We start from the raw sequence: 26,382 nt of genomic DNA on the forward strand, positions 1-26,382 counted from the left end.
GGTAATTGGCCAGGGCTGCTGTCTTTCGGCGTGAGGCCCGGGAGACATTGTGTCCTACATAGAATGGGGACACATCCTGAACGACAGGGGTCAAAGTGGAATTCAGGCTCGGCCAATGGCTGCATTGTTTCTGTAAACCCACCGTCACCACGTAATCCAGAGGAAAATGACCAAAAAGGAATGTCATCCATTAACATGTCAGGTTACCCCCCCACCTTCTCTCACCCCCCCCCCCCCCTCCCCACACCTACCTGGATTAGTCCTGGTTTAGGTCAAAGGTTTTGCTTCCCTGGTTCTTTCCTCACAGCAACGAGTCACAGATCTTGCTGCTGTGATCGTCAGACAGGAATTTATCAATGTTTGATTTCATTTGGAATTTTCTCTCTCTTTCTCTATGGCACAACCTAGTCACGCTTTAATTCTTTCATCACCCCAGCAGTCCATCTCTCTCTCCTTCCTCCTGTCCCTGGATGGAAGCAGAGACATTAAAGGGATCTTTTACCTACTCTGATAGCTGTTGCATAATTAACAGTGGTGCTCCCAGCACAGTGAAACAGAGTGGCTGGGAGTCTATCTAAGAATGCAGACAGCCGCTCTGTCCCACTCTTTGTCAACAGACCGTTTCTCACCCTCACATAGCGGTCTACCACACACACACACAGGGGCACACATCCTTGCAGGCAGCGTTGACATGGTCTAGCTGTGGAAAGGGCTCTCCATGTGGTGATGACACAGCTGTATCTGGCCAGAGAGACGAGGGGGAAAGACAGAGAGAGAGACAGAAATAGGGCAAGAAACTTCCACGATCCAGGAAGTGTGAGAGTAAGGAAGAGAGATGGAGTGAGGAAAAGAGAAAACCTGAGAGGGAGACAGTGAACGAGCTAGGCTGGTTGAACCTGTAGGAGTGAAGAGTGGTGATGGTCACTGTACTGTGTTGATTCTACATTGACATGACTAAAACAGCCCTGGTGCACTTTCACTTCCCCAGGATTTATCTACGGCTATCCAATGACTAGCCAGTAACTAGCCAATGACTAGCCAACAATAGTCAACAACTAGCCAATGACTAGCCAATAATAGTCAACAACTAGCCAATGACTAGCCAACAATAGTCAACAACTAGCCAATGACTAGCCAATAATAGTCAACAACTAGCTAATAACTAGCCAATAATAGTCAACAACTAGCCAATAACTAGCCAATAATAATCAACAACTAGTCAATAACTAGCCAATAATAGTCAACATCTAGCCAATAACTAGCCAATGACTCAAAATTCATAGTCTTTTTCACTGAGTGAGACAACAATGCTGTTGTCTGCCTCTTTCTATTTCTGTCTCTCTGTTTCTGTCTCTCCTCCTCTGTCTTGCCAGACTGTGGTTGTGTTAGAATGAAACATCAGAAACCCCATTCATAAGTGCAATCACACATTCTCAAAATGTAGGTTGGAGCAGTGCTGCAGCCAAGAGACGACCTACAGGAAACCAAAACACACCATCTATACACGGTTTATATACATTATATACTGATGGGTGAGCACATAGCAGGAAATAAGGTATTGAAGTACAAGGGATGAATATTTTCTGTATATAGATTTACAATCGATGTACAGCATCTCACAAAAGTGAGTACACCCCTCACATTTTTGTAAATATTTGATTATATCCTTTCATATGACAACACTGAAGAAATGACACTTTGGTACAATGTAAAGTAGTGAGTGTACAGCTTGTATAACAGTGTACATTTGCTGTCCCCTCAAAATAACACAGCACAGCCATTAATGTCTAAACCGCTGGCAACAAAAGTGAGTACACCCCTAAATGAAAATGTCCAAATTGGGCCGAAAGTGTCAATATTTTGTGTGGCCACCATTATTTTCCAGCACTGCCTTAACCCTCTTGGGCATGGAGTTCACCCAGAGCTTCACAGGTTGCCACTGGAGTCTTCTTCTACTCCTCCATGACCACATCACAGAGCTGGTGGATGTTAGAGACCTACCTTCCATTTGAGGATGCCCCACAGATGCTCAATAGGGTTTAGGTCTGGGGTCGTTATCATGTTGGAATACTGCCCTGTGGCCCAGTCTCCGAAGGGAGGGGATCATGCTCTGCTTCAGTATGTCACAGTACATGTTGGCATTCATGGCTCCCTCAATGAACTGTAGCTCCCCAGTGCCAGCAGCACTCATGCAGCCCCAGACCATGACACTCCCACCATCATGCATTACTGTAAGCAAGACACCCATGTCTTTGTACTCCTCACCTGGTTGCCGCCAAACACCCTTGACACCATCTGAACCAAATAAGTTTAACTTGGTCTCATCAGACCACAGGACATGGTTCCAGTAATCCATGTCCTTAGTCTGCTTGTCTTCAGCAAACTGTTTGCTGGCTTTCTTGTGCATCATCTTTAGAAGAGGCTTCCTTCTGGGACCACAGCCATGCAGACCAATTTGATGCAGTGTGCAGCATATGGTCTGAGCATTGACAGGCTGACCCCCCACCCCTTCAACCTCTGCAGCAATGCTGGCAGCACTCATATGTCTATTTCCCAAAGACAACCTCTGGATATGACGCTGAGCATGTGCACTCAAGTTCTTTGGTCGACCATGGTGAGGCCTGTTCTGAGTGGAACCTGTCCTGTTAAACCGCTGTATGGTCTTGGCCACCGTGCTGCAGCTCAGTTTCAGGGTATTGGCAATCTTCTTATAGCCTAGACCATTTTTATGTAGAGCAACAATTATATTTTTCAGATCCTCAGAGAGTTCTTTGCCATGAGGTGCCATGTTGAACTTCCAGTGACCAGTATGAGGGAGTGTGAGAGCGATGACACCAAATTTAACACACCTGCTCCCCATTCACACCTGAGACCTTGTAACACTAACGGGTCACATGACACCGGGGAGGGAAAATGGCTAATTGGGCCCAATTTGGACATTTTCACTTAGAGGTTTACTCACTTTTGTGAGATACTGTCTATATATACAGTGTGGGTTTAGTGAAGGTTGATGAGCAGTTTCAGTGGGGCTATTTATTAAACAGTTTGGATGCGTCTTTATGTGGTGAACATAGTTTCATAGAGCCTCCACAGGACGTAAGAAACTCGACAGAGATTTTGGGGATATTCGGGGTCCTGATTGATCACCATGCAGGTGTAGAAGAACAGGGAGTTATCTCTTCCTTAGTCACCTTTCTGGTGAGTGCCATAAAAAGAATGTTTGGTTTGATTTGAAAGAACGGGATTTTGCTGCGACTTGACATCTCATCCCCCTCTGAAGGGAGTTAAATCTTTAATACAACATAAACCATAATGAAAATTAAACTCACAAGAATATATCTTTAAAAATGCAGTGATACATTGAGGTGGGGCCTGCTACTCATTTAAAATATTAATGTCCCCCTGTCAGCCTTGGGATGTAGATTATTTATTAGGCTACATATCGGCATATGCTAATAAATATACTCTGATGTGTGGGTATTCAAAGTGAACTCTGAATCAAATATTTATACTGCTTGTGGCCCTCACATATAGAATGCCGTGTATCCGGAGCATTCCCCGGCCCCCCCACTTCACCGGAGAACACAACCCCCCTGGGGCTTCGCTAGACGACATGTCAGTGTGGTCCTCGGGTGCCGTACAGACGTCAAAGGCATGGTGGGTGATGAGGGGTGGGGTGTCTTGTTACTCCCATAGCGAGAAGATTCTGAGATGTTCTGTACATTTGGGCAAATCGCTGATCATAGAGCTGCATCTGGGAGGTAGATTCTGATCTGTTGACTTCCTCACAGCACTGACTTCTGCTGGTATCTCATTCATTGAGCAGAATATCCTAGTGAGTTGTGTGGTTCTCCCACCTGGTTGTCTTAAATGTATGTACTGTAAGTCGCCCTGGAGAGGCGTGTAAAATGGTTGAAATGTAGAAGATGTGATGACGGTTGTGTACAGTTTGTCTTTTATCACGGACGTGAGATGAATTTAGATGTGTCATATTTACATTTCTGGTGAACTGGCACAAGTCAAATTCCACTTGACAGTTGCAGAGGCCCCGCTATAAAAATGGGTTTCAAACCTTTATCTCTGATTCATCCAATCACCAATCCTGTTCTACATTCCAGGCATACTCAAGAAACAGCGGATAAAGAGATTAAAGAAAATATTTAATTAATTGTGTTAGATATGAATTTTCCGTTCAATGTGGCGGTCGCCTTCAATGTAATTAGGCCTATCTGGTTAGCAGGATAGGGCACTTTTACCATATGCCAATCCTCTGCCAATCCTCTGCCTCCATCTGCCAGTCCTCTGCCTCCGTCTGCCAGTCCTCTGCCTCCATCTGCCAATGAGCTGCCAATCCTCGCTGTCATCATGTTTGCAGTCAGAACAGGGTTAACAGGCCTCATAGTATAGGTGGCGTGGCAGTCCTAGGTCCCTTATATCTAAGGACCAAATAGACCCTCATAGTCTAAGTCATGGCCTCATTGCAACAAGTCCACAGCATTTGTGGAAGAGTTGAAGATAGAGACGTGGGTCATCTCTCGTGCACATCAAGCCAAGCTGTTCTGCTTCGTATCCCACTGCTTGTTGAACCGCTACATATTCACTGCCATACAAATGCTGGAGGAGATGCATTTCTCTACCAACAACCACGATTGAGATTGCAAGTGTTGAACCATCAGGTGTCACTCTGGACTGGGAGAGACAAGGCAGCCCTGTCCCGTGTCCATCTGGTGCCGCGCTGACCGTGTCCCCTGACCCCGTGTCCCCTGACCCCGTGTCCCCTGACCCCGTGTGCCCTGACCCCGTGTCCCCTGACCCCATGTCCCCTGACCCCGTGTCCCCTGACCCCGTGTCCCCTGACCCCGTGTGCCCTGACCCCGTGTCCCCTGACCTCGTGTCCCCTGACCCCGTGTCCCCTGACCTCGTGTCCCCTGACCCCGTGTCCCCTGACCCTCTGCAGGTTATAAAGAATGTCCTGTTATACTTCTGGTATAAATCCTGGCTGGTATACAACAGATGTACTGCAAGTCACTCACTTTAGCTACTTCCAACTCGGTTAGTCTGGGACTGAAATTAAATGTGTCCTGGGAATCATTTGATTAAACAATTGCCTTACTTGGAGGTTCAACCTTTGACTGTTTCTGTAACTGACAAGTGATTTGGATGACCCATGGTTATGACCTTTTACCAGCATCACCTGGGGAACAGGGGTAGTCAGGTTCCAGGTGTGTTTGACCCACTGGGTTGGAAGAGCCTTGTGGAGCAAAGCAGGGCCCTTGATTCTGTTACATTCTGTTGAAGGTACCATCAAGTTTTATAAAATCAAATAATAAAAGACACACTGATGACCCTGATATGCCTCTTTTTTTAGTAAAGTGACAATTTGTTTTGCATGATGTGATTGTGTCAAAAAATGTATTCATGTTCCTTGTAAGTGAAGAATTTCCCAAACCATTAGCCGAAGAGGAGAGAGTGTATGCGTTTGGCCCACAACGGACTTCGGCAGTATTCGCTGACGGGCAATTTCAGAACTCTTGTGTGGGGCTTAAAAACATAGACGATGCTGCCACCGTGTGGTCAGAGTGCATTAAAACACCCAGAATAGAGCCAGTGTTCCTGTGTGCATCATGTGTGGAGTTTTTATTCTCCGTCTCGCTCTCTACAGAGGTGCATTTCACCTTCTTTTTGTTTACATTTCTTGCTTTACTTGCGCTTCTCTGAACCCTTGACACATTTGATCGACATGAGGGTGTAGCCTATATATTATCTGCCTCATTTAAACAGCCGACATGAAAAAAGACTATTCCAAAAGTAAATCTATGTTTGGTCTAATTTAGGATGTGTGCAACCGCTCTTTCTTTGGCAGAAGCAGGGGACATTTGACATTTGACTTCCGGACATTTGACTTCCCAGTGACAAACACTTCCCATTTACCTTTTGATTTTAAACATTTCCCAGACCTCAACCATAAAACTAACCAGTCAGAATTAACACCAAACCCTAAACATAACTATTCAGAATTAACACTAAACCCTTAACATAACCAGTCAGAATTTACACCAGTCCTCAACACTTAAACTGTCAGAATAAATACCCAATTCTAAGCCACTAACTCTGACTCCCAAACTCTAACCATATCGATTCAGTAAGAATTCCTACATGTAACCCTCAGACTTTAACTGTTAACCATTAGGAAGGATTGCTTCAGGTTTCATTTCATACATAGTTGACCCAGGTCACCAAAAGATCTCACCAATATAAACGTCCTCCTGTACATGGAAAACACAGCGTTCCCTTAACAGGTCCAGAGATACGGTGGCAGTAGCTACAAAATGGCTGCCACCTGTAGAAAGAGATGTGGTCATGAACAGGCCAGATGCCGGAGTCCAGTGTCAGCCATTTTAACCGCTATCTTTCCCGATGCATTTGTGCTACGCTGGTGAGATTGCTTGGCTTGGGTCTGTGCTGATTATCCCTGCACACTAATCTATTCTCATGGCTTATTTATAAACTGCTCACTCTCCCCCTGCGGGTAAAAGCCTTTTAAATCACGTTACATATCTTCATCGGGGAAGAAAGAAAGGTGGAAGGGGGAGAAAAAGACTACTGGTGTCACTTTCTTAATTTTTTTATTGCAACAGTTTTGCAGCTCAATCTTTCTAGTGGCTGAATGGCTGGAGGCCAGGGTTGCTGGGGGGTAGTGCTGACAGAGTGCTTGTGTGTGTGTGTGTCTGTGTGTGTGTGTGCGCATGCTAGCGTGCCCGTGCGTCCATTTGTGTGAAATATGAGCGCTTGGGCCTGGTCTGGTTACAACTTAGAGATGCGTCACCAAGCACTGCCACTAGAGGGCAGCATGTCCTCTACTAAACCAGGATATTTTAGATATTTTTTCAGTGAGTTTAGTGTTGTGAAAAAGTTTATGAAATGCATACATTGTGTGTTTGTCGTTGAGTTGCCAAAAAGACAGGACTAGGGGAGAGAAAGAGGGACAGATAACACCACCCGTGAAGCCCAGACCAGAACCATGCTCCTTCCAAAGATTGATTAGGACCCTCCATTGTCGAATTCAGTGGTGAGACACTGAGGGTGGTGTCCAATATGGCCACAGAATTCGGGATGCACTGATTTTAATTATTAAGTTCATGTTCCACAGTTTATTAATAAAACAAGCAGAACATTCAAATGAATAAATCCCTCCAGTTGTTTTAAAAAAATAAATAACTTGGGTAACATTTAAACACAATTTAGAGGGCGTTTCATGTTTTACATCTTTCAAAATCAGACATTAACAAATTCAAGTCATGGAATTAGGGATCTGTCCAGGCTTGTGTGTGAAATTAGTCAAGTTACGTGATTCTACTGAATCTGTCCAGTCTTGTGTATGAAACTGGTCATGTTTCTACAGTATGAGAGTCAGAGGGGTTATAACTACAGTATGAGATTCAGAGGGGTTATAACTACAGTATGAGAGTCAGAGGGGTTATAACTACAGTATGAGAGACAGAGGGGTTATAACTGCAGTATGAGATGCAGAGGGGTTAAAACTACAGTATGAGAGACAGATGGGTTATAACTACAGTATGAGATTCAGAGGGGTTATAACTACAGTATGAGAGACAGAGGGGTTATAACTACAGTATGAGAGACAGAGGGGTTATAACTACAGTATGAGAGACAGAGGGGTTATAACTACAGTATGAGAGACAGAGGGGTTATAACTGCATAATGAGAGTCAGAGGGGTTATAACTACAGTATGAGAGACAGAGGGGTTATAACTGAAGCATGAAAGACAGAGCCATAATATTTGCTTTCTCCATTTTTGTTTTTTGCAGGGTCTGAGTCTTGGTTGGTGCTCTCAGTTCTCTCTAGAACATTCCTGTGTGTCCACTGACAGAGCTTGGCAGACACACACACCATCAAATATCCACGAGAAAAACAAATTTACACCATACACAGCACACAACACACACACAAGAAGCAAGCCAGTGTGCCTGGTCTTCCAGCCTCCCTCTCTTCGACTAACAGCAGGACATTCTTTATATTTTTAATTATCCTTTACTAATTTTCTTCAAAACTGCTTTCAAAGAGTCCACTGAGGATCACGACCACCAACAGCTGGTACTGACCATTCAAAATATATTAACAGCTGCAGGCAATAAATCAGTTGTATGTCAACTCCAGTTATCAGTATTTCCTGGGTTTTTATCCCATGCCATATTTAATATCGGTACTTTCTACAATTAATGTAAGAAATTTGGATGACCTCTTATTTGTCCAAGAAAAATGTTAGATAATTAAGTAGGATTCAAAGAGTTTTTCTGATGAAGTGATGGGAACACGCCTGCCAGGTTATATGTCATCACGTCTTGGTAGTATCACCAAAAGGAGAGGTCAATTCCACAGCCAAACCTGTCGATGATAATGCCCATCACAGACCAAGTTCTATGTTACGGAGGTCAATGGCAGTGGTACATTTAAGTGAAATCATATTGGTATTTCTTTCAGTGTGGCTTATTTAATGAAGAATATGTTGGGCAATGTTCAGGTTGTTATGAAATAATGTTAGAATTGTTATAAAATAAGTATACACAGCATATAGTTTTTGTTTAATAAAAAGTATTTTAATTTGGACATTTGTATTCCACACGTGAATCTGCTGTCGTATTGGCTAGAATATTCCAGCCTCTCTTCCATACATCTTAGTGGACATTTGTTCCCATGGCTGATGTCGACACGCCGTTGACTTTTCACTACAACAGATTCCTATTGGTTACGCTTCTCCTGACCTTCTCTAGGGCTTTGTGGGGAAGTAAAGGAAGAACAAGAGATAGGTTATCAGTGTTTGATTTGGAATGGGACCTAACTAAGACCCAGGGATAACATGTGAGGGCTTGGGTTGGAGCAAGGCCCCAGCTTAACAATGAGACATTATGTCTCAAGGTTTCATAGAATGTTAATACTGGCTTGTGACAAAACACTTTATGTCAAAGTTGACGAACGTTTTTCAATGTTATTTTGAACCTTTTCATCCTGAGGTCTAACACATGAAATAAAAAAGAAAATACAAAAGCACGCAAAAGCAGGTAAAAAAATTTTGTGCTAAATATGATAAAAATACAAATGGATTGCTTCTCCTAAACTCTTAACAGCACCGTTAAGTAAAAGCACCATGTAATCATATTGTGTGTTTGATTTTGCACTAAATGTCCATTATTGTTGACCCAATACAGCACTTTCAGTGCAACGGCTCCTTTCTCTTCCATTTTCAGTATAAATCATGTACAGGAGCACGGGTAAAGGGCCCACCCCAAACCACACGTTCTTCCCAGAGTAATACAGTGTAACTGAGTAGGGTGACTAGGGCTCCCATAACAGGTTTTACACTATATAAGGAATTGGGTGCCATTTGGGACATAGATTTGCCAATACTAGTCCTGGGTTTTCATTTGAACCCCACCCTTGGACAATAATCGTGGGCCTGACGGAGAATCACGACAACGTGTTTTGAATGTCCGCAGCCGGGATCCAACAATGTGTCTGGATGTAGAGCCGTGCTTTGTCCAGTTAAAATGAAGAAGTCAAACACGCCTACCACCTGCTGCTGTAGTCCAGTAAAGCTTATTTTGTGATGTGTTTTATGGATGTGCTATGGAGGTTTTTTCAGCAGAGGACAACAAAGGTCTTTGGAATTGAAAATGAGACTTTTCCATCTGCCGAAAAATGCACAAAAACACACACACACAAAATACAGTCACTTGTAATTAGCAATCTTGTAAGTCACTCTGAATAAGTAACTCTGTTAAATGAATCTCTGAAATATATTACAGCATGTGTTTACAGTAAATGCAAACCTTATCCAACTTAAAAGGTTCTACATCTACATTTGAACGCAACAGCATGAGAAAGAATTTGGAGTTTGGTTCATCTGATTTTGATGAATTGAGACCTGGTTTGGTTCACTTTACTCAAAGTAATTCAATGTTACTTTTTCATTCTGGATTATGTCATATAAACCACAAATATATAAATATATAAAATGTATGTTTTTTTATAAAATACATATAAAGATAATAACAAAACAAGAGCCAATCATGCTTCAGATTTGGTTTGTGTCACACGTGTCCATTTGACTGTTTCATACAAACCCCGGCATGTGTCCAAAGTAGAGCCCCATTCCCTATGTAGTGTGCTACTGTTGACAGACCTGCACTTCTCTGATCAAAAGTAGCACACTACATAGAGAATAGGGACCCAAGCGGCATTTGGGACACGGCGTCCCCTACCCGTCGCTCTTGGGCTTGATGAGATGTCCGTTGAAGGTGATGTAGGTGTCAAAGTCGTCGCTGAAGAGGGCGTTCTCCCGCTCGCCTTTGAAGAGCCGGACCCACACCTGGTCTTCAGCCTCCAGCTCCAGCATCAGACTCTGGCTCTGCATAATGCTCCGGTCACTGGGCTGGGCGTACAGGATCACCACCTCCCTGTCGTTATGCATCACGTGCACGTAGGTCTCCTTCTGGTTCCATGTATGCACGTTCAGGCTGAAGTAGTAGATGCCAGGCACGTAGCAGTAGAACTTGCCAGTGAACATGTTGAAGTGGCCGTAGAGGTTGACCAGCTCCGTGTCGAACACCAGGGTCTGGTAGTAGTCGTTGGAGTGGATGGCCTTCTTGCGGCCCACGGAGAAGGCAGCGTACTGGGATTTGCAGGGCTCCCCTGGGCTCCCCATGCTGCCCTTGGTACCCTTGAAACCCTCAGGCCCCCGCGGGCCGGTCAGACCGACCTTGCCAGCCTTCCCGTAGGGACCTCGCTGGCCACTGTCCCCCTTCTCACCTGGAGGAAGAGGGACATGACAAAGTGTGTGTCAGACCCAGATTTCTGTCCTGCAAAGATTCACCCGCTGTGTCAGTCCTTTAGCTCTGGTGAGCGATGTCCATTTAGCTCTTATTTTCCTCACTCACAATATACCACATGACAGATGCAAACTAGCACAGCTGGTGTCCACTCTGCCAAACCACTCCCAAAAACCTTTAATTCCATCATCATCATCTCCCTAGTCTCAGCCCAAATTCCTCCCTAAGGTATACTGTAGTGCACTGATTTGAAGCAGGGTCTATAGGCATCTGGTCAAATCTAGTGCACTCTGCAGGGCATAGAGTGTGGTTTGGGATGCACAAGCCTGTGCAGTCTTAAAGCTTGAACCAGTTGCAACCACCACCACAACCCACAGATGATTCCTCACCCAGTACCCTGGGGAACATTCCCCTACGCCACAAACCCAAAGCCTTGGTCCTCTCTCATCTTTGGACTGAAACCCTGAGCTTGCGCAGTCACAGATGCTGCTTGCATGCCTGTGGTTAAGTCAGACCCTGAATTGTTCTGGTTAGAAAAGTATGAAAAGAACACAAACTCTCAAACATCTTGTTTGGAGTTAGCGGTTCCAAGTTTCAGACCCATTTGCTATAGCTACAGCCTCTGAAATGATACTGACTGATTAGAAGCTGTTTACTACTATAGTGGATATTTCTTGTGCATCCGTAAACCCCTTTGTAGGAACCTGCATCTAACGTTTACAAGACTTTAAACAACAACAACACGACATCCTCCTCCTCTTCCATTACAACTGAGATCTGAATAATATCTTCTAGTCCAGGGTGGTTTACAGTGGGGGGATGGTTCTGTGAGTGTCTAAAGCAAGTATGAAGAGACTACATTCAATGCAAACATGTCAATTCACTACATGTCAATTCAAACTGATAGATGGACCGGTGAGAACATTTTTAAATATGTAAGATCTCAGGCACTCTGAAGGGTAAAAAAAACTAAATGTAAACATTAACTTAAAACAGATGGCTTTTGGTCATTTATAACTGGTCCTTGTAGTAAAGTATAAAGGACTTACAAATGGCCCTTTTAAATCTGAAAAGTGCTGTCTCCTAGTGACTCAGACGGTAAACACCGCTCGCAGCAGAGCCAGCGACTGAAGGAAACGCAAAGTGCAAATGTTCAAGGAACTGAATTTGAATGCAACTTTCCTCTCGTCAGTCGGCAGCAGTGCAGGTGGCCCACCTACCTTTGAGGATGGTGATGTTGATCTGGGGTGTCACTTGGTACTGGGGGTATTGTTGTGGGTGGGGCCGAGGGTAATGGGGGTTGGGGTATGGAGGAGGGGCCTCCTCCCCAGGGTCACAGCAACGCCGACACTCTTTAGCCCCCGCCTCACTACCAAGGGCAGCAGAACACAGTGTCAGAGGCACACCCCCCCTAGCCTCCCCATGGAGTTCACTACTCTGACCCTGTTCATGGCCAGGAGACAAATTACAATGCTTTTCTTTCCGCCACTCTCCCAAGAAGCACCCAGAAACACTGTGCTCTGGGTATAATTCAAGGCCTGGGAAATGCTCTTGTGTCCTGCCTCCGATTGGTGCTTTTCAAGAAGTTTACTTTTTGTTAGAAATTGTAATAATCAACTGTGGGACATCTCAGAAACAGGTGTATTTAATCTGAAATAAATTGTGCATAGTCCTTTCAAATAGTTTGTAGCAAATGTATGAGTATTTAGTATTATTAATTATTATTATTTTTCAGTTTTTATCTGTTATTCAATTTGGACAGTCTGTAAATTTTATTTTTCACTTTGACATTATGGAAATGATTGTGGGAACCACTGGCATCAATTGTGATTACATTTTGTAACACAAAATGTTGAGAAGTCCAAGGAGGTGAAGACTTTTGACAGCCACAGTGAATAATGAATGAATAAGGCTACTTTCAGAAGACACCGTCCTTGGCAGAAGACTATAACATAGACTTAAACTATTTGAAAGCAAAAAGAAAAGAAAAAGTTCCATGATCAAACGCCCCATAGGAAATATCAGATATCAGGCGTTATCAGATAGGAGGATTGTTGTGTAGATGTATAGGACCTGGTATCTCTGTGATATTCCCTGAGATCTGTCCTGGGATCTGTCCAGGGATCTGGCCTCTCTCTATTCTGGTCCTGTTCCTGGTCGTAGGGGGTCCGGTATGGTTCACCTGACACCACCAAGAGAAGCAGTATCACCCACACAACCATAGCACCCCGCACTGTCATCTTTAGAAAACAGGAAACAGGAAGTGATAACAGTCATGATCAGAAAATGATTGAGCTCCTGTGGTAGATTAACAAACCTCAGATACCACTACATTTTATTTTAAAGGAAGTGAGGTGACAGAATGCAAGAAAACAAAGAAAGTCTTGTTCCCTCTAAGGTAATGCCCTCGCAATCTCAGCTCAATACTTAACATCTGCTGCTCCAATAGTATCTTGCAATTCACTTGACATCCGTCTCTGGTCACCATTTATTTATCCATACATCCATTCATTCATCCATTCATCCATTTATTTCAGTTTGGCACAGCCGATGACTGGAAGGAATTGCGAAAGACCGTAAGCTTAACCCTTTCACCCTAACTCCAGAACCAAACTAAACATGCTGCTGTCTCGTTAGTGCATCTGCTGAACATTTTGTTGTCTCATTATATTTAGTGCACTTTGATGGTTATTGTCTATTCACTCATATATAGTGGCATTATATACAATACAGACTTTCAGCTCCCTCCAAAGATTTTCTATTGGGTTCAGGTCTGGAGACTGACTAGGCCACTCCAGGACCTTGAGATGCTTCTCACAGAGCAACTCCTAAGTTGCCCTGGCTGTGTGTTTTGGGTCGTTGTCATGCTGGAAGACCCAGCCACGACCCATCTTCAATGCTCTTACTGAGGGAAGGAGGTTGTTGGCCAAGATCTCGCGATACATGGCCGCATCTATCCTCCCCTCAATACGGTGCAGTCGTCCTGTCCCCTTTGCAGAAAAGCATCCCCAAAGAATGATGTTTCCACCTCCATACTTCACGGTTGGGATGGTGTTCATGGGGTTGTACTCATCCTTCTTCTTCCTCCAAACACGGCGAGTGGAGTTTAGACCAAAAAGCTCAATTTTTGTCTCATCAGACCACATGACCTTCTCCCATTCCTCCTCTGGATCATCCAGATGGTCATTGGCAAACTTCAGACGGGCCTGGACATGCGCTGGCTTGAGCAGGGAGACCTTGCGTGCACTGCAGAATTTTAATCCATGAAGGCGTAGTGTGTTACTAATGGTTTTCTTTGAGACTGTGGTCCCAGCTCTCTTCAGGTCATTGACCAGGTCCTGCCGTGTAGTTCTGGGCTGATCCCTCACCTTCCTCATGATCATTGATGCCCCACGAGGTGAGATCTTGCATGAAGCCTCAGACCAAGGGAGATTGACCGTCATCTTGAACTTCTTCCATTTTCTAATAATTGTGCCAACAGTTGTTGCCTTCTCACAAAGCTGCCTGCTTGTTGTCCTGTAGCCCATCCCAGCCTTGTGCAGGTCTACAATTTTATTCCTGATGTCTGGTCTTGGCCATTGTGGAGCGGTAAGAGTCTGTTTGATTGAGTGTGTGGACAGGTGTCTTTTATACAGGAAACGAGTTCAAACAGGTGCAGTTAATACAGGTAATGAGTGGAGAACAGGAGGGCTTCTTAAAGAAAAACTAACATGGCTGTGAGAGCCTGAATTCTTACTGGTTTGTAGGTGATCAAATACTTATGTCATGCAAAAGAATGCAAATTAATTATTTAAAAATCATAAATCATAGTTGAAGTGTACCTATGATAAAAATTACAGACCTCTACATGCTTTGCAAATAGGAAAACCTGCAAAATCGGCAGGCAAAACACGTCTTTTATTTCTTGTGGGATTCACATTCAACTGTAGGTCATAACAGAATGACACAATCATAAAACAAAACATGGCAACAAAGAAAAAAATGAACTGACCCCGGTTCAAAAGTCTGCATACCCTTAGTTCTTAATACTATGTATTGCCCGCTTTTAAACCAATGACAGTGTGTAGTCTTTTGTAGTAGTTGTCTATGAGGTCCCGAATTCTTGCAGGTGGTATAGCTACCCATTCGTCTTGGCAAAATGCCTCCAGGTCATGCAAAGTCTTTGGTCATCTTGCATGAACTGCCCGTTTGAGATCTCCCCAGAGTGGCTCGATGATATTAAGGTCAGGAGACTGTGATGGCCACTCCAGAACCTTTTTTCTGCTCTATCCACTGGAGGGTCAACTTGGCCTTGTGCTTAGGGTCATTGTCGTGCTGGAAAGTCTAAGAGTGTCCCATGCGCAGCTTTCATGCAGAAGAATGCAAATTGTCTGCCAGTATTTTCTGATAAGATGCTGCATTCATCTGGCCATCAATTTTCACAAGATTCCCTGTGCCTTTTGAGCTCACACACCCCAAAACTTCAGTGAGCCCCCACCATGCTTCACAGTGGGGATGGAATTCGATTCACTATAGGCCTTGTTGACCCCTCTCCAAACATAGCACTTATGGTTGTGACCATAAATCTCTATTTTGGTCTTGTTACTCCAAATTACAGTGTGCCAGAAGCTGAGTCGTGTCAAGCTGTTATTGAATATTGTAACCAGGCTTTTTTGAGGCACTGGCACAGTAAAGGCTTCTTTCTGGCAACTTGACCATGCATCGCATTTTTGTTCAAGTATCATCATATTGTGCTCCTTAAAACAACCACACCATCTTTTTCCAGAGCAGCCTGTATTTCTCCTGTAGTTACCTGTTGGTTTTTCTTTGTATCCCGAACAATTCTTTCTTGGCTGAAATCTTTCTTGGTCTACCTGACTTTGTCTGGTAGTGAATGAACAGTACTGACTGGCAATTGCATTTGGATATCTTTTTAAATCCTTTTCCATCTTTAAAAAGTTCTATTAACTTGTTACAAAGGTCTTTTGACAGTTCTTTTCTGCTCCTCATGGCTCAGTATCTAGCCTGTCAGTGCATCCACATGAGAACTAACAAACACATATTTATACACAGACACTAATTGCAATTTAAAAGCCACAGGTGTGGGAAATTCACCTTTAATTGTCATTTTCACATGTGTGTGTCACATTCAAGGGTATATAAACTTTTGATCAGGGCTATTTGGGTGATTTCTTTTGGGTGAAGATTTAAAAAGGAGCCGTAACAACTATGTGATAATAAATCACTTCATATGATCACTATCCTTAAATAAAAGACAGTTTTTTCAGTCACATTTCTGCCAGGGTATGCAAACTTATGATCAGAACTGTAGTGTCATTATATACATTATATACAACCCCAGTGGTTGCCATTCTAGGATAAATGTTTTAATATTCTTGTTTTGGTTTGTTCCATTTGATTTTGAGTGACATAATTTAGATTTTTTGGGGGGACTGCAAACCACTGGGGGCTTGTCTGGGATCTAAGTATTCCTTTATAGGGGGGTTTAGATTTTTTTTTGAATGAGCATTCCTGTTCATATGCCAAAACCACCTCCTGTTTTTACGGTCAAAAAGCTTTATTGTTGTCTCCAATAACCATAGATCCTGGAGCTGGTCTTACGATACAACAGCATCGGAAGACCCATAAATCAGCATTGAGGAAGGTAGTTTGCTATATTGAAATTGGGTGCTATTTGTGAAATATATATAAACAATTCTCTCAAAGTAAAAAGAAACTAACAATATTTTCTGATTTAATTTACACTGAAGACAAAAAAACTAAAGGTTCCCGGTCTTTGAACTGTGTTAGTGATACCAGAACTCTCTTCATCCGCACTGATGATCAGATATGTTTGAAGAATACCTTTAGCCAAAGGTCAAGTTAAGGGTCACTGTTCCCTTATCCTCAGTTCCAAGGTGTTACGCTGCTATATTATGGTGCTGGGGGATATGAGGAATGCACTTTCTAACTTTTCTCAAGTCTCCTCCAGTTTAGGAGGAGATGAGGTCCTGGTCCACACCTGCGGAGTACCTGGTTTGGGGGGCTCGTTGCTGTCCCTGTCCTTGTCCACCTGGTCATACTTTTGACCTAGTCTAAAATAAAATAGACTCTGGATTTAGCCCAGAGACATTTATTAATTATTCCAATTGGACTCTTAATATCTCACCCGGCACAGCCAGAAGAGGACTGGTCACCCCTCTGAGCCTGGGTCCTCTCTAGGTTTCTTCCTAAAATTCGACCTTCTTAGGGAGTTTTTCCTAGCCACTGAAATTCAACACTACTGTTGTTTGCTCCTTGGGGTTTAAGGCCGGGTGTCTCTGTAAAGCACTTTGTGACAACTGCTGTTGTAAAAAGGGCTTTATAAATAAATTTGATTGATTGATATGAAAGGAATGTTAAATCCGCTGGCTGATCATGTAGTTGTTTTATAATACACTATAACTCACATACATACTACGTAAGGCCCAATGCCATATTTGGCATCTATTTGACACTACCAGTGATCAGATATTATATATTAATTATCATAAACATCCACTCATCACCCTGATCTTAAACATCCACTCAATAACCCTGATCATGAACAGCCACACGTTTAATATAGTACATTTATCTCCCCAATCAAATAATGACTTTCTCTGCAGTTTGACAGAAAAGTTTCACTCCATTTTATCAAAGTGTGTCCAAAATGACACCCTATTCCCTCATCAAGTGCCGTATGATCCCATTGGCGTTCTATAAAGGGAATTCAATAGCATTTGGACTGAGAATGTGGTCCATTATCAGAGGAAGTGCCTCATATCTGTGCAGTGAAGAGGAAGTGGCTCTTATCTGTGCAGTGAATCATAGGGTCTATCAGTGTAATAGTAGGCCTTGATTGGTTTTCTTCTCTGTCTAGGAGATCATACACTTATCCCCCTAAAACCTGTAATTACGACACATAAACACACACATATATACACACACACACACTTCTCCATATCAAGGAATATAATTGCCATCATCACACCAGCCATTAACCTGGAGGTCAGTGTTTCAGCATTTCATTTTGTTTCTTCGTGATGCAGTATTGTAGCTGTTGAAAGCAACTAGCTTCTTTAGAAAACAAAATTGCCACCCCCACTGCAGTAAGTAGACCTGTTCTTTTGAATTAAAATCATAGGCATACCATCACCACAAAGAGAAGGGAAGACAGAGTACGTTGAAAACACACAACGTGAACGAACAGATTAACAATGCCGTCAACATGGATAGATTCAGAGAGAGAAAGAAGACAAAAGAAGAGCAGAGGGGATATCAACAGTCCAGCCACGGTTTGTCTTTGCGTGTCTGGAAAACCAGCCGCCTCACGCATCTGGAGAGCTTCAAAGAGATTGTGGCCACGACCGGTTCTTAATCTCCTGACTAATCTCATGTGATCACACCATGACCCCTCACCTCTGCCACAATAACCTTTGCTTCTTGATGTGACTTTGTGCCTCACAAACGAGACCCTGCTCCACACCTAGTGCACAGCTTTTGACCAGAGAACCCATGGCACCAAGGGAACATGTAGGGAACGGGGTGCCGTTTGGGGACGTCCAGGTTGGAAGAAAGAGATGAGGGAATAAGAGAGGAGAAGGAACCCCTGATGTTCAAACAACACGTACTCCACATTCTAAGTGTTCTAGAATAATTCAGCCCACTTGAATCTTGGATGATCTTTGGAATGGAACTTCATTCTTAAAGGATTCCATTTAATAGTTGTTTTTGTTTGGTCCTCTATGAACAAGCATTCTGGAGTCTGGTGTGCAGGTGATGATGGTTATTTAAGGGGGTAGTTAGCTGTGATTTATGCCTGTTTACACAACAGTACAGTGGAACAGCAGGAGCTGGTCTTTAAATATGGATGCTTCTATGTATCTAAGTGAATCAGCATGTATGTTCACCATCCAGTTAACTTATTGGTCATTTGAAGCAATGGTTATTCTCAGAGAATCTGCACTCTCTTAGACCATGCTAGCATTTACATATCGAACATTGGAAGCCGATAAATATCAAAAACATTGTTGAAATACAAAATAGTTATAGTCCCACATCCAATATCATCCTAACCATCCCTTTAATTCCCTCAGGATCCACTCCAGTCCCACGTCATATGTTGTCCTGGCAAAGGTGAGATTGCTTCCCATCGTTGATTCTTGTGGCTACCTGTTCAACCAAGACACTTTACCTTGGTGAATGCATTCGCAGGTTGGGTGGGGCAGCATGGCAGCTGCCGTTGTGTCGGGACTTACTGTCCCAGGTGCATGGGAGGGTTTGGCTACCACGACCGGAACATAAGAACCTATGGGCTTGGTGCCTGAGAGGTTCGGTCTGTTGGCGAGAGGTTTGCACCTTAGTAAGTTAGGGTTGGTCATCGCTACCATGAGGTCAGCAATGCGGGCAAGCTACACATATAAACGGCAGGTTGTTAAGTCTTGGTGGGGAAACAAGGGAACAGATCCATTTCAAAGTGTTGCTTTAGAGGCTAACTCTGTGGCCCATAACAGCAAAGAGGACGTGGCCTCTTGGGCCCTGTTTTACAGGACTGTGGAACAACCTCCCAGCCCTGTTCATGGTGGGTCGAGAGAGGGTCAACAGGGAGCCTTCACCTCTGGGACGGAACCGTGGTTACAGTCATGGTGGGTGTGGCCTTCCTTGTCATCACTGATGTCATGGAATGGCAGACGTCTATTACATACGTATGATGTGGTCAGCTGGTGTGTAGAATATTCTGTACAGGCGTCAGCAATGTATACACACGCACAGTGCAGACACACACACTACATTCCCATGGATTAACTATAATGATACGTCATTCTTTGGGCTGGAGTGTTTAGGTAATGGTGAAATGGTCTGCATCCAACCACAGGGCTGACCTTACAGTAAACTGTGTTGCATAAGCCCATTGCGTGTTTTTGCTTCCCATCTCCAGAGAACTCCTGTGTTTCTGTTTACACTTTACTGTGTGTGTGTGTGTGTGTGTTAGCTATTGGTTTTATGTATGTTTGACATGTGTGCTTGCGTGTGTTCTACTACTTACATGTTCTCTTGGGAACTTGTGCAAAAGGAGGCATGAACTATAGACGAGAACATCTGACATCTATTAGATCCTGGGTGAGGGACCGGCAGGGTAGACCCTGAGACCCTGGGACATGGTGTGTGTGTGTTTGTGTGTGTACAGTGTCATACATGTCATTAATAAACATCAGCCCCACTAGAAGGCCTGCTGTGGGGAGAAAACACTCCAAGATGTTACATCAAAATGAATCATCAATATTTAAGAAAAAAAAAGAATATTCAATTCAGTTTGATACCAGATTTTGGAGGATTATTTCCCTCACATGCAAGGCTTTGGTCCACTAGCCACTGTCACTAACAGATCCAAAAGGTTTGTGTGTGGGTCCAACACTAAAAGAACGTTAGACATTGAAATACAATTTTTGGGGAATGTATTTTTAAGATACATGCTAGATCGTTTCTGAAGGGGAAAGGGTGTGTGCCTTCATGATCAACAACAGGCAGATTTCTTGGTTTCATGTGGAATTAGTATATGGGTATTTGCCTGGCTTAAAACCCTGCCAAACAGCCATCCTGCACACACAAACACACGGAGACATACACAAACACACACAGAGACACACACAAACACACACACAGATCAATATTACACCAAACCTTTTCCCTTTCAAGCCTTTACAGTATAAAAGTGACACATCCTTCTCCAGGAAGGATAGCCAGATGTTTTCAATCATTTGATAGCACAGTTTCAGACAGGGGTAATGCATTTTCCCTCTCAGTTTTGGACAGGGGTAATGCATTCTCCCTCTCAGTTTCGGACAGGGGTAATGCATTCTCCCTCTCAGTATTCAAACGGGGTAATGCATTCTCCCTCTCTGTATTCAGACAGGGGTAATGCATTCTCCCTCTCAGTTTCGGACAGGGGTAATGCATTCTCCCTCTCAGTATTCGGACAGGGGTAATGCATTCTCCCTCTCAGTATTCGGACAGGGGTAATGCATTCTCCCTCTCAGTATTCGGACAGGGGTAATGCTTGTTTCAGCTGAAGATCAGGTTCAGTTACCTGTCCATCAGTCATTAGCTGTTGTCTGAAACATGGTGCCCTCGACAGTAATGAAGACATGCACACACACATCTCATGCAAGTAAACACATGCAGAAAAAACAGACCATAACATGACAGACAGAGAAGGTGAAATTAAACAACACATTTATGCCCCCTTCAAAATAGCACATTATTCTCTAAATAGTGCACTAGTTTAAACCAGAGCCTGGCAAAAGTAGTGCACTAAATATGTAATATTGTAGTGTGCTATTTGGGAGGTACTCTAGTTAATCACAGGCTAAAAACCAAAACATGGAGAGAAATATTCACCTGTGAAGTATGTAGACAAGTATCAGTACAGTTCCTTTAAGCGGCAGCAAAACCTCGGTTTGGTAGTGTCAGTTGGTTTTATATAAGTTGCTTGAGCCTGGACATTTCAATTTAAAGCTTTAGGCCTTAATGTTTAAAAAGGAAATATCAGTCAACTTGTATATTAATACACACCTGCCTGGCTAAAACAGCAGCCTTTTCATTGCACGATTACATTGTTGTATGAGATCTAAAAACTGCTAGTGTGTTTATGTGGTTAGTTCCAACACTAAGTGTTGTTGCACACAATCGGGCTTCTAGCCTTCTTCTCTGGTTGCTTGGCAAAGATCTCTTTCATTGTCACCACTTGATCCAAATGTATTCTATTCATGGACTACACCTCCTTGTTGCAATGGTCACTTACATTCTATGGACGCTGCAGCCATTTTGATGACCAAAAGTTGAGCAGAGGCTAATAGGGTCTGTGCACAAGCGTATGGACGAACTTCCGCTTTAGCCAGATGTCGGCATATCATTTTCCGGTTTACTTAAGGCGATCACCCGCGTCGCCCAAAATGTCAGTTTTTAGTAGATGTCTCCAAGACCTGCCTAAAATAAGCATTAGTGATGTCCATCGAATTGTTGATGCCTGGTCCCCTGCTCCAACAAGCAAGCGGAACAAGGGATTCAAACTCTACGTATCGAGTTATCTGCACAACTACGAGGGTAAGTAGTTTACTGTGGTGTGCCGGCCGGCTATTGGCTAAGCTAGTTAGCCACGTGTTCCTTTTTAGTGTAGTATTAGGCAGGACAATAGAACGCATACAAATACACCCTAGCCTCAAAAACGTCAAAAGAACCCTGGCTGAGCTGGAACGATAGCGCGTCCCCATAGCAAGTGAATTGAAACAAACCTTTGTTCAGCCTCTTCTAACCTGAATGAAGCTTAAAATTCCATAGCCTCAAAAAAGCACCAAAACAGGTCTCCTCTTTTATTTTACTACTGTAACCTCATTTCACAACGAAACTGAAAAATAACAACTGGCATAGGAAGTAAACAGCTGGTCCTATATGGTAATAATTGCGCTTAAACCTGCGTTATGTGGAAGTATATAAAAAATCGCCTTTTCTGACTATTTCTAGTCTAGCGTTTGAAGTAATTGAATGACGCAAGCCATATTTTATTAAAAAGAGGACATTCTCCTGAATAAAATTATGCCCAAACTTAAATGAGTCACCATTTTTTTCCATACAACAGCATCACTCATCTTGTTGTGAGTTTAGGTGTTTACTAATGCGGATGAGTATTAGTAAGTAAACCGGAAACTGCAATACTGACTTCTAGACAAAAGCAGAAGTTCGTTACTACGCTGGTGCACAGAGTCTATTACAGTACCAGTCAAAAGCTTGGGCACACTTACCCATGGCTGAATATTGTATTTAGCTAGCAAAGTCAGTCAAGAATAGCTAGCGATGTTATAAGATTATCTAGAGCACTGCTAGCGAAAAGTGAGCTGGCAAAATATTTGAGACTCGGTATTAGCTAGCTCATTATACTGCATCTAAAAATGGTACTGTGTTTTTTTTTTTTAAATCTTAGTAATGCACTTTACTCCAAATATTAATCAGTTTCCTTTGAAGGTGCATTTAGTGGAATGCTCAGTTGGTCGTCAGCCCCAAAACAAACATGTCTACTGTGACAGAAGGTTTTGCATGCATTTACTGTGACAGGTTTTGCGTGTATTTACTGTATCTACTGTGACAGAAGGTTTTGCATGCATTTACTGTGACAGGTTTTGCGTGTATTTACTGTGTCTACTGTGCCAGAAGGTTTTATGTGCATTTACTGTGTTCCACACATGTTATGCCATGGTGATGGAACATATTGAGATAACACTTGCACATGCTAGGTGGTGGGGCAAAGAAGAAGTCCATTCATCACTATGTCCTGAAAGATTTAGGCACCTAGACACCATTCAAATATGTGCAGTTGTTCCCCTTTAAGATTAAAAAAAGGTTCATATTTTGTTTTTATTTCTCTCTCTGTCCCACCCTCCCAGGCGTTGCGATGGCATGCCCAAAGAATTCCTGTCCCAGATTTTATTTGCACATTTTGCTGCTGTCTATTCAGTGTTTGCTCAGTGTTGGGACTAAGGCAAACCATGAGGTAACCTCAGGACAAAACAAAAGGACGTCATCAGTGATTTCAAGTATACAATGAAAACACCTAATAAGCGTTGAGTAATAAATGTGTCTGAGTTCCTTGCTGTCAAGAGGGCTGTTCATAGAGGTGCTCAAATGACTCCTCTGAATGCAGCACGTCTAACATCTCTGACACCAGTTCTCCTCTCCTAGCATCTCTGACCTCATTTCTCCTCTCCTAACATCTCTGAGACCAGTTCTCCTCTCCTAACATACCTGACACCAGTTCTCCTCTCCTAACATCTCTGACACCAGTTCTCTCCTAGCATCTCTGACACCAGTTCTCCTCTCCTAGCATCTCTGACCTAATTTCTCCTCTCCTAACATCTCTGACACCAGTTCTACTCTCCTAACATCTCTGACACCAGTTCTCCTCTCCTAGCATCTCTGACACCAGTTCTCCATTCTTAGCATGGTTTATTCAAGTCCTCTTCTAGCAAGGCTGACAGCCCAGTCACTAGGCCATCGTCCAGTTGCTGCTTTCCAAACAAAACATTTAACTTTGTGAAACCCAGTGTTCAGTGGTTGACTGTGACCCAGCAACCTCTGCAGTTCTTCTGGGAGATCAGTTCCAAGACAGGGGTGGAGGGGATTTTAGCTAGAAATCTGGGAAGGGTTTGTCACAGTTCCACACAGAAGCTGTGTGTGTGGGTTTGTGTGTTGTTGCCATATACATCTGGACAGAAATGTCCCCAAAACCGGTTGAACCAGTAAAATGGGTAGAAAAGGCTATTTTTCGCCCAAGTGTAAGGTTTTGCTAATGGTTGGAATTTGGGTTAGGGTTGGAATTAAGATTACATATTCATTTTAAGGATAATCTGTCTGTCTTGACAGGCTTTGTAAACACACTTCATAACTGACAGAGAGTTTACAGAAACAAAAAACTATTGAAAGTGGATCTGAGCAGCAGGCGACAGGCTGTTAAAAAAGGAGTGTTTAATGTATCAACATAACATTCCTCACATTTAAGATGCAATTCAGCAGTGACAAGTTCAGATAGTATAACAACACTCACCTCTCCTAAATGCTCCACAACCCTCAGGCTATATTAAGAAGTTCCTGCTTGTCCCTGTTTTCACTTGTTTTGAAGTGGGTTTAGCCCACGTTATCCCAGCTCCGTTATCCCAGCTCCGTTATCCCAGCTCCGTTATCCCAGCTCCGTTATCCCAGCTCCGTTATCCCAGCTTCACCTCTGGCTCTTCAGGTCCTGGCAGAAAGTCAGTCTTTGAGTGTCACCATCCTCGTCCGTCTCTGTCCTAACTCTGAGCACTGCAGCCTGTCTGTGGTATCACTGTGGAACGGAGAGTCGGACGGGCAGACAAAGAGAGAGAGGGGGTGAGGCAGGGAGAGGCAGGGAGAGGAGGGGTTATAAGGGGTGGGAAGAAGAAAGGGAGGAGGACAGAGGAATGAAAGAAAATAACAAACGAGTGAGGAAGGAGAGAGGGAAAACAGACTGAAAGAGGTTAAGGGGAGAGAAAGAAAGAGAAGCGGTGAAAGATGAGTACTGGAAGGATGAGTGGGAGGAGAGAAAGGAAAGGGTGAGAGATTATTTTTTCTAGACATAGGGAACAAATAGTTCTCCCAATGTTTTCTTAGGAATCTGTTGTAGTTCCATTGTTTGACACGAGGGGATTTTGGGCAATACAACTGCAACCTTTAGGCACAATCAGGCCTGAGTGGAGGTTTGATAATGATACTGGGTGGAAAAGATTTTAGCAGGACTGACATTTTAATTTTAAACTTGGCATCAAGCCAAAATAACCAAGGCAAGGTTTTCAATATGATCAAAACACTGAACCTATGCCTTTCAGCTAAAGATGTTCTCAATGTTGAGGGCAGTCTCTGTGTTTCATATTCTGTTTGATGGAAATCCTATCCACCTCGTCACACACACACACACACGTTCTGTGAATAGTTCCTTGTGATGACAGACTGAGTCCCATAATGGTGGCGCTACAACAGACAAGTAGATAAACTCCGCCCCATGTAGGCCTCTGGTCATGAGTAGATAAACTCCGCCCCATGTAGGCCTCTGGTTATGAGTAGATAAACTCCGCCCCATGTAGGCCTCTGGTCATGAGTAGATAAACTCCGCCCCATGTAGGCCTCTGGTCATGAGTAGATAAACTCCGCCCGATGTAGGCCTCTGGTCATGAGTAGATAAACTCTGCCCCATGTAGGCCTCTGGTCAGAAGTAGATAAACTCTGCCCCATGTAGGCCTCTGGTCAGAAGTAGATAAACTCTGCCCCATGTAGGCCTCTGGTCAGAAGTAGATAAACTCTGCCCCATGTAGGCCTTTCGTCATGAGTAGATAATCTCCGCCCCATGTAGGCCTCTGGTTTAGGAACCATTGGAAACAGCCTGGACTTTGCTTACGCCTGAGAACCTAAACAGGGTTGGTCGTGCACCGCTCTGAAAGGTGTGTGTGTGTGTGTGTGCGTGCGTGCATGCGCGTATGTGCTTTGTGACTAGATTCTGTGTGCCAAGCATCCATCTGTTGAGAAGAAACAGTGTGCGAGGTCATGGCTTCTGTTCCATGTAAGAGGAGGAATTTCCCAGCAAGCAGCACAAACACAATCCTTATGGTCATCATCTACACTAAACAAACACTACTACAACTACATACACATCACTACCACTGGTACTACTTCCGGAAACCCACACACACATACACATGCGTGCACACACACACACACACACACATACACATGCGTGCACTCACACACACACATGCGTGCACACACACACACACACACACATACACATGCGTGCACTCACACACACACATGCGTGCACACACACACACACACACACACACACACACACACATACACATGCGTGCACACACACACACACACACATGCGTGCACACACACACACACACACACACACACATGCGTGCACACACACACACACACACATACACACACACACACACACACACACACACATGC

The 26,382-nt window shown here is 43.5% G+C and overlaps 1 protein-coding gene across 1 annotated transcript; it reads right to left on the reverse strand.

The window, feature by feature from the left end:
• Positions 1-7,199: 7,199 nt before the first annotated feature.
• On the reverse strand, positions 7,200-24,933 carry c1qtnf1 (C1q and TNF related 1). Its single transcript, XM_010904268.4, has 5 exons — positions 24,443-24,933; positions 12,922-13,088; positions 12,069-12,217; positions 10,282-10,828; positions 7,200-8,795 (listed from the first exon to the last, which is right to left on the reverse strand). The coding sequence occupies exons 2-5, from the start codon at positions 13,086-13,088 to the stop codon at positions 8,762-8,764; spliced, it is 897 nt and encodes a 298-aa protein (XP_010902570.1). The 5' UTR covers positions 24,443-24,933; the 3' UTR covers positions 7,200-8,761.
• Between the last annotated feature and the right edge of the window lie 1,449 nt (positions 24,934-26,382).

The sequence above is a fragment of the Esox lucius genome, chromosome 6 (genome assembly GCF_011004845.1).
Source record: "Esox lucius isolate fEsoLuc1 chromosome 6, fEsoLuc1.pri, whole genome shotgun sequence".
NCBI classification, from domain to species: domain Eukaryota; kingdom Metazoa; phylum Chordata; class Actinopteri; order Esociformes; family Esocidae; genus Esox; species Esox lucius.